The 9527-nt window shown below is 41.6% G+C and overlaps 1 protein-coding gene across 6 annotated transcripts in view; it reads left to right on the forward strand.

The window, feature by feature from the left end:
- The window catches only part of LOC134616715 (histone-lysine N-methyltransferase 2C-like), an 85461-nt gene extending 78675 nt beyond the window's left edge, over positions 1–6786 (forward strand). For all 6 annotated transcript variants that reach the window (XM_063461672.1, XM_063461673.1, XM_063461675.1 and 3 more), the window contains 9 exons: positions 743–856; positions 947–2063; positions 2160–2296; positions 2385–2527; positions 2643–2817; positions 2928–3044; positions 3139–3212; positions 4598–4706; positions 4856–6786. In XM_063461672.1, coding sequence (XP_063317742.1) covers positions 743–856; positions 947–2063; positions 2160–2296; positions 2385–2527; positions 2643–2817; positions 2928–3044; positions 3139–3212; positions 4598–4706; positions 4856–4948 — 2079 coding nt within the window. In that variant the 3' untranslated portion in view covers positions 4949–6786. The remainder of the gene's footprint in view (positions 1–742; positions 857–946; positions 2064–2159; positions 2297–2384; positions 2528–2642; positions 2818–2927; positions 3045–3138; positions 3213–4597; positions 4707–4855) is intronic.
- Positions 6787–9527: the final 2741 nt, after the last annotated feature.

Here is a 9527-nt window from a genome sequence, read left to right on the forward strand (position 1 = left end):
CATGCCGCTGTCAATAAAAGCCAAAAGCATGACTCATCAGTCTGTGAACTTAGCAGTTAGTTAAAGCTTTCATTTATGCATCACATAACCTTTTATAATGATGACTGTGTCCAAGCCAAAGCCCAGATGAGCTAGTTAAAATGTGAATTTTTGGTAAAGTTATCCGAGAACTCGAATTTTAGCTCCTTTCCTTTTTACAGCTGTGAAATTGTACAAAATGCAAATTTGCACTAATGTTGCTTGAGATGTTGAAATTATATTTTTGTTTTAACTTTATGCATTTTGGAGATGACTATAGCTTTGATTTGTGTAATGAGTCCCACTGTCAGAAATTTGGATCATTTCAATGTCATGTATACATATAATATTGAGATTACTATATGAGCTGTGATTGGTTGGCTTACCAGATTTTTACGTTGGGGAAATGAAGTATTAAAACTCCTTTCAGCCTGAAGGGCCACACTTATCAATATATTCATATGCACAGCACTGCAATAATACTGAACATATGCTCTGATTATGTAAATCTTTCCTAATGGAGTTAAATAGATTTCAGATCAGTTAGTAGGTTAATAAGGATCCCCTGTGACTTCACTCTTTAGAGTGTTTAGGTTATTTAAATATTGCATAATTTATTTTTCAACATCGCTTTGCCTTGAGTGACTTCCATTAGTCAGATGTTGTCTTACACCTCATTCCTAATTCAGCTTCTTCAAACTTGGACTGATTTTCTTCTCGTTAGGAATCTGAAGGCCGTTTGAAATCTGAAGACGACTTGGTCTTCTGCAGCCACAACTGCTTCCTTCTCTACTGTTCATCACCACCACTGCAGTCCAGATCAACCACAGAAACTAAGGTTTGTACCACTGTAACCCATGCACATCTCTGAGAAATCTGAGTCTTAAAAAAGCGTTTGACATTTTTTTCCCCCTTGTCATCTTCCCAGGAGTCTGTGTCCCTCCTCCCAGCCTCTGAGCAAACGGAGAGCCTTTCTAAAACTCAGCACCAGTACAGTAACAACATGTCCTCGCTGGATGTCCATTGTCTGGCCCAGCTTCAGCCAAAGCAGTCACCCCCCTCTACACCTCCCATCCCCTTCCCTTCAGCAGGTGAGACACCCAAGACTGATGCAAAATCCGATGCCCTCAAAGTGACAGTGAAGCTGAAGTCCAGGCCAAGGTCCCACGACGGCTGGCACCAGGGAAAGAGACAGAAAGGACTCCGATGGAGGAAATGGACTGTCCAGGTGGTGGTGCCAAGAGGGAATTCGCAGCTCCCGGATGAGGATAAGATTGATGAGCTCCTGAAGAAGCTTGGAGCCTCCCTGCGCCCTCCAGTGTCACTCAAGGACCAGAGACGCTGCTGTTTCTGCCATCAGTTTGGAGATGGAATGACTGATGGTCCTGCCAGGCTGCTCAATCTAGATCTCGATGTGTGGGTTCATCTCAACTGTGCCCTTTGGTCGACTGAGGTGTACGAGACTCAAGCTGGCGCCCTCATCAACGTGGAGCTTGCGCTGCGGCGTGGTCAAACTATACGATGCGCCTACTGTCAGCAGACCGGAGCCACCAGCGGCTGCCACCGCCTGCGCTGCACCAATGTCTACCATTTCACCTGTGCCCTGCATGCTCAGTGCACCTTCTTCAAGGATAAGACCATGCTCTGCCATGCCCACAGGCCCCGGGGAACAGCGGGACAAGCTCTGGAGCACGAGCTGCGATGCTTTGCTGTGTTCCGGCGTGTTTATGTCCAGAGAGACGAAGTGCGTCAAATTGCCACGGCTGTGCAGCAGCCCGAGTTAGGTTATACCTTTCGGGTAGGCAGTCTGGTGTTGCATGCGATCGGCCAGCTCACACCGCTACAGATGGCGTCCTTCCATTCCTCAACAGCCATCTTTCCAGTTGGCTATGAAGCTTGCCGCATTTACTGGAGCATGCGCCATGGCAATCGCCGCTGTCGCTACATCTGTTCAGTTGAAGAGAGAGACGGGATACCAGAGTTTACCATCAGAGTCATCGAACAAGGCTACCAAGACATGGTCCTGACTGACACCTCTGCTAAAGGTTTGCCCTCAGGAAAAACAAATACTAGTGTGTCTTTTTGTGGCTGATGAAACAGTTTTAACCAGTTTCTGTTCTTGTCTCTGCTCTTGTCATTAGGAGTTTGGGATAAGGTGCTAGGCCCAGTTGCTGAGAAGAGAGCTGAGTCAGGCACTCTGAAACTCTTTCCTGTTTACCTGAAAGGAGAGGATCTGTTTGGGCTCACAGTTCCTGCAGTTGCCAAGATCACAGAATCGGTTTGTACCTACTTTGGAGGATTTCATCAGCTGCAAGAATTTATAAACATCAACAAATCTCTAAATAATGCTTTTCATCTGGTTTCAGCTCCCAGGAGTGGAGGCTTGTGACAGGTACTCGTTCCGTTACGGACGCAACCCTCTTGTGGAGTTGCCTCTCATGTTCAATCCAGCTGGTTGTGCCCGCGCTCAGCCAAGAGCAAGCTCTCCCTACACCTCAGTGGTGATAAGGTAACTTTGTTTGAAGTAGACATTAAATTAGCTTCCTGGGAACGTTCTGTCTTAAAGTAAATAAGTCAAAGTTAATAAAATGTTCTCCTTCTCCACCTCCCTTCTAAAAATAAAGGCCTCAGCCACAGGCTGTATCCAGCAGCAGTGCCAGGTCTAACCAGAATGTCGCCCAAGGAGAAGGTGGCGCCCCCCATAATAAGCCTCCGGTGGTGCACCCCAGGTCCTCCCAGTACCGCTGGATGAAGAGTGAGTGGCGAGCCAACGTCTATCTGGGCCGCTCCCGCATCCAGGTGAGTCGACCAGATTTAAATTCCTTTTAAACTGTCAGAGTGAGACTGATGCTTTTGGTTTCTATTTCCTGTTGACTAAATGAAAACCTGCTTATGTGACATATTCACAGGGCCTGGGGCTGTTTGCTGCTAGAGACATTGAAAAACAGACAATGGTGATTGAGTACAATGGAACCATCCTCCGAAATGAGGTCGCCATCAGGAAGGAGAAAATCTATAGGTCTAAGGTAAATATCTGTGCTGCAACATTGTTAGCAGAAATTGTGTTTCTTTAAAATGATCTTTTCCAAAAGCTAAGAGCATTTCTTCTCTTCCTTGTAGAACCGGGCAGTGTTCATGTTCCGCATCGACAGCGAACATGTTGTTGATGCCACACTAAATGGAGGGATCGCAAGGTACTCTGAGCTTCCACGAACTGTTTGAGCATTTTCATAAATGTATTTATGACAGTGTAGCATTTCTTTCATACTCACTTACTGCAACAAATGTCATTCAGTGTAGCACACCGATGAGCCACAACATTAAAACCCCTTGCGGGTGAAGTGAGTAACCCTGATGATCTCAGTGCACTGGTATCTGTCAAGGGGGTGGTTACAAGAGGCTGCAAGTGAAGAGTGAGCTCTTGAAGTTAAAGCAGGGAAAAATGAGCAAGCCTGTTGATCTGAGCGACTTTGACAAGAGCCACATTGTTATGACTAGATGACTGGGTCAGGGCACCTCCAGAACAGCATGTCCGGTGGGGTGTTACCTGTTTCCAGTGGTTAGCACAAGTGATGAGGACCTAAAGCACATTGATGTGTGGGAGTAAAGGGTGGCTCTGTGATCCCACAGAAGAGCACCTCCAGCACAATTTCCTGAAAACTGGTTATGGTAGAAAGTTATCAGAATGCACAGCGCTGCACAGGGTTTTCATACTGACCACTATCCACTGCCAAAGGAGGCAAGGGTGTTAACTCGGCTTCAAAGTCCCTGAAATCTCAAGTCTGTTTGAGCATCTGTGGGATTTTTGAGGAAGGAAAAAGAAGTAGTTAGATTTATGGATGGCCAGCCTCACTTCTTACAGGACTTAACTGATGGGCTGCTAAGATGGAACAAAGGTCTTGTGGAGTGCACGCCTCAACGTCTTAAAAGTAGCCTCTCCATATCTGTCTTACCGATATAATCTTCCAGTAAAGTGGCACAGACTCTGCTTTTGTGTGTGGGAGGCTTGTCTGCAAACTGGTACATATTGCAAATGAGCATCAGGGGGTTTTTTCGTTGCTGCTGTAGATGTTGGCCTTTTTTGGATTTTGTTGTCAAAGTGATGGCAGTTCAATTGTATTGTCAAAAGGGCCCAAACATACATGGAACCGGAACTAGAGACTATGTTGGAACAGGTTCATGCCCTTCTTCATAGGTTCTGAAAGATGAGCACTCAGTAGTCAGTACTACTTTGTTATGAGTTCTTGATACTGTCACTGACAAAATCTATCCACAGATATGAAAACCCCTGTAAGGTACTCTAAACTGCCTTCGCGCCTTATTTTGCCATGATGACCAAACACATACTCACAAGTTGGAAACAAAGCTAGTTTCTTTTGAATGTCATAATTGTTTTGTTTTTTTAAATGTTGACATTTTCATCTTATCACTGTCTGCCGCTGCATGTCTGAATCAGCTCACAGAGGCAGCAAATGAGCCTTTAGTTGCAAATAGAATTTGCAATCATTTAAATGTGGTCGGCTATGTTACAGTAATGCTCTAAACGCTGTTTGACGCGTGACTCGTGCTTCTTTTTCAGATATATCAATCATTCTTGTGCCCCTAACTGTGTTGCTGAGGTGGTAACATTTGAGAGGGGTTACAAAATCATCATCAGCTGCATTCGCAGAATTGAAAAAGGAGAGGAGGTTGGTATACACATATAGATTATATATATATATATAATTTTTTTTTCTGTAATTAGAATTTATCCCTGTTCATTTGCATGCATATGTGGGTGTAAATGATGCAGTTGCGATATAGCCATGGACGTTTCTCCCGTGTTTGTTTTCTGCAGCTGTGTTTCAACTACCAGTTTGACAGCGTCGAGGGCCAGCACAAGATTGCTTGCCACTGTGGAGCTCCTGAATGCAGGAAGTGGATTAACTGAGCAAAACGGAAACGACGAACCCAAACGCATTCCTTGCCATAGCGTGTGGAGGATGCTGTGATCTCTGCACAGAATAAATAAGAGACTTCACACTAAAGTCATTTTACGAATGAGCAGAAGGCCTGAGCCCTTGGAGAAATAAATGAATCGGTGTTGGTTCGTCAACAACGTGGAATTAAAAATAGGCGGAGGAAGGGAAATATAACACAGTAGCAGGAAATGACTCGTGCCATATGTGAGGGGCTCTGTTGACGCCTCCGTCTGTATGTATCCGTGTGTTTGTTTGGTGTACATGGGGTGCGGAATCCACCAGCGAATGAGAAAGCACTGTGTGGGGTGCGGCCTTATTGCTTACTAAGGGCAGGCCCTTTTGTTCATACTGTTAATGTATACCGTTTGACTAAATGTAGACATCACTGAATGAGGAATGTACAGCAATGAATACCGCGAAGGGAATATTAACTTGCACTAAAAATAAAAAAAATAAACAAAAAAAACCCATACACACACCCACACACACACACAAGCTTTTAAATACTTGATTCCATGAGTCAGTTTTATCATAGGTCTCTGTCATGTGATTTGTGTGGAATTCGAGAGGTTTTGTATTTATTACTGAGTGAATGAATTTTATTCTCAAAATGAGATCGAGTTAAAAGAAGGCTAGATTGCTATTGTTTTTGAAGATTGAAGAAGACATGCTGTTACTTTTGTATAAATGTACATAAAAAAAACAACAAAAAAAACTATAGGAATAACCGACCAAATACTACCTTAACCTTCTCGATGTTTGGGTGTTTTTAAAAATTGTTTTTGTTCTGTTTGTCATTGAAATTTATTTAAGATGGACGTTATTTCAGTTTGAGAGTATATATTATGATTATTCTGTACAGAATTTGTAATATAACCACAATAATTCACAAAGTATTTTTGTTGTATTAAAAGTACGGTATTGTAGCGTAGTGTTTTGTGACTTACACTTACTTTGACCACTCTCAAAAAAAAGAAATATTTTTGTTGACTAACGTAACAAGTAATCGGTTACAGAATCAAAAAAAAGAGACTCTTCAGATAGTAAAAGATCATTGTGATCTGTTTGCTGTTAATCAGGTTTGATTTTAAAGAACTGTGAATTAGGTTTTAAAACCCAAAAAAACTGCTTTTTAACTTTTTATCACAAATGGAAACAGCAACATGTGTTAACCTGTTTTTTTTTGTTGTTGTTGTTGTTGTTGTTTTTTAAACTTTACTTTTAACACAAATAAGGTGCGAACGTCTAATAATGTTGTGACTTAGACGAACCATTGCGCGACAGAAAGAATTCTATGGAGAACTGTAGGTTGTTCTGCCTTTCGTTTTTGTTTCGTGTTTTTTGGAAAGAGATGGCATCCTGCTTATAATCAGAAATATTTCTTATACTGACACTTCACAAGTCACATGCTAGAAGCAGAGGAGTTTTTGCGTGCACAATTTCAAGTTGACTGTAAAATTTTGGAGACAGTCTTAGAACTTGTAATGTATATGGCATGTATTTTTTTAACTTTCCGAAGACTCAATTGTATATATTTTTCTCAATGAATGGTTGTAACAAAATTGTTTCTTGGATATTTTTTCTTCTCTTGTACAATACATCATCCTGCCAGTGTGTTTGTGCTACATTTTCTTGGTCGTGTAAAGTAGTCATTTCTTTTCTTTTTGTTTTTATTTTTTTCCTTTTTCGTTTCTTTTTTTTCCCGTTGTTTCTTTCTTTTTTTTGAATTGCCTTTTGAAGTGTACAGAGTATGAGGTTTGGAGTTTGTGGAATTGAATTTAGAAACATTTACAAAAATAAACTATTTTACATGTTAGCAATTTGTTTGTGTTTTCAATAATTGCACTTTCTTTTCGTTTAATTAAAGCTGGAAATAGGAAAAAACCATCTTTAACTTCCCAGTCATTGGTGGTTATGTTTATTTAGCTAATTCGTGTTACCCATAGTAAGCATATAGTGCACATTTACACTCACTGGCCATCTCATTTGTTGCATGTTGCTAGCACTGAGTTGGATCCCATAAAGGTCCGTGAAACATTCCTCGGACTTTTCTCTGTATTGGCATGATGCCAACACCACATCCAAAAGGTGCTTTTTTTTTCTTGAGATCTGGTGACTGTGGAGGTGATTTTCATGGTTGAAAAACCAATTTGAGATTATTTAAAGTTTGTGATGTGGAGCATTATCCTGCTGAAAGTAGATTTCAGAAGATGGCTACACTGTTATCATAAAGGGACATGATCTGCAAACAATACTCGTGGAGGCTGTGATGTTTAAATGATATGAGGTACTAAGGGGCCTCAAGTGTGCCCATTAGAATAGATGGCAGGATGGAGTGCTGTGACTGTAGCTCAGGAGGTTGTTTGTTTGATACCTGTTTTGAGCCATTCTACATGCCAAATATACCTGGGCAAGATACTCTACCCCCAAGTTGCTCTATGATGCATCCATTGGAGTGTAAATGTTAGCCAGAAAGCAGTTAAGCCTAGAAAAAGTGCTCGTAAGAAAGAGTGTGAACTGGTGAATGAGGCATGTTGCTTTGAGTGCTGAGGTAGAGTAGAAATGCGCCGTATAAGAACCAGTTCATTTACTATGCTTCATGCTTTGGCCAAATTTGGACCCTACCATCCAAACGTAGCAAAAATTAAGACTCGTCAGACAAAATTTTTTTTATGTCTTCTATTGTCAAATTTTGGTGAGCCTGTGTGAACTGTAGCCCCAGTTTCCTGCTCAATTCTGACAGGACCCGGTGTGGTCTTCTGCTGCTGTAGCCCATCTGCTACAAGTTTGGGGATGTTGTGCATTAAGAGATGCTTTTCTGCTTAGTCATAACAAATTGTTTCTTGAGTTACTGTTGATTTCTTACCAACTACAAGCAGTCTAATTATTTTCCTGTGATATCAACAATACACTTTTGCTCAGAGAACTGCAGTTCTGCAGGAAAATCCCAGTGGATCAGCAGTAACCATGCCATGCTCACAATTAAATCGCCCTCCCTCCCCATTCTGATGCTCAGTTTGAAGAAAGTGGTCAGAGTGGATGTGTGTTCTGTGTTTAGTTCAACCAAAGCTTCAAACATACTAGCAATTAGGCAAATAATGAGTGATAAGCTATGCTGACTTCTAGATATGTTTCTATTCATCAGCTGTAGAGACTTTCATAAAAATCTTTTGTTATGATCACAGACTGTTTATGACTTTATGGACATGTGATCAAGGAAGCCAAAGAGTTGTTCTTCTCAGATTGTTCAGAGTCCACATTAAATGATCCACTATGTCACAACGACTGAATAAACAAACATTTATAAGAGAGGTATTTTTCCTTCTTGGGTCTTCAGTCATCTTGTAGCGATCCCACTTTCTCTCGGAGCCCGGAACCCCCTCATTATGCTAGCATGCAATCTCGATGGCACTAAAACACATGTTAACTTTCAACCAAATTTAGTTAATTGTATGTGCTGTGCTTGCACATTTACTGGGTATCACTGAATCACTCCTGTGGATCTGACTGTTGGTAAAAAATAAAAAAAAACCTGCTACATCTTTAAACCACTCATACTCCATGAGAAACATGTTATATAAACTTTGAGCTTGAACAAAAAAAGCTGAGTTTAATTATAGCTAAAAGCATAATTATATGTTTCATTTTGTGTTTAAATAACATCTTGACACATAGAAGACATGGTGCTAGGTGGCATCTTGGCATGATGGTACGAGTAAGCGGGCAAAACACACACTCTGCTGTGCTGTGCACTCTGCATTTGATTGGTACTTGGAGGGCTCGGTGCTCATGTTCTTAAACTACCCATGTGGATGGACACTAAAACAATAGTACCTATACACCTCATGCAACGTTTGATATAGAAAGATGCTTCACTGTAAGCATGTGGAAATTAAAGACTGCTGTTTACACACTATGTGTTTTTACAGGGAAGCCAAGAAGTATATAAGCTTTAAAAGTTTATCAAACAGAAAACTAAATAAATTCAAGTCAGCATAAGCAACGGACAGTGCACAAGAGAGGTGGAGGCAGGGTGGAGTGGGTGGAGACGAATGTCAGGGGTGATTTGTGACAGAAGAATAGCAGCGTGAAAGAGGTTTACAAAAAATGGTAGTGAGACCTGCTATTGTATAAGTTTCGGAGGCAATGAAAATAACAAAACGACGGGAGGTTGAGCTGAAGATGCTGAGATTTTCATTGGGAGTGAGCAGGATGGTCAAAGTAAGGAATTACTTCAAGAAAAGGACCACTCAGGTTGGATGGTTTGGAGATAAAGTTAGAGAAGCAAGACTGGGATGCACTGGATGTGTGCAGAGGAGGGGCAGTGGATGTACTGGACAAAGGATGCTGAATATGGAGATGCCAGGCAGGAGGAAAAGAGGAAGCCTGCAGAGAAAACTCCTGGATGTATAGTGAAGCTGGGCATACAGAGGAGCATGGTAGGGACAGGGTGAGGTGGAGTCAGGTGTGGCAATGAAGATGATCAGTGACTGAGCAACTGCTGCAAATCACTAAAATGATCCTAACATGTAAATAACCTCAATGCAG

Source organism: Pelmatolapia mariae, linkage group LG18 (assembly GCF_036321145.2).
Source record: "Pelmatolapia mariae isolate MD_Pm_ZW linkage group LG18, Pm_UMD_F_2, whole genome shotgun sequence".
NCBI lineage: Eukaryota > Metazoa > Chordata > Actinopteri > Cichliformes > Cichlidae > Pelmatolapia > Pelmatolapia mariae.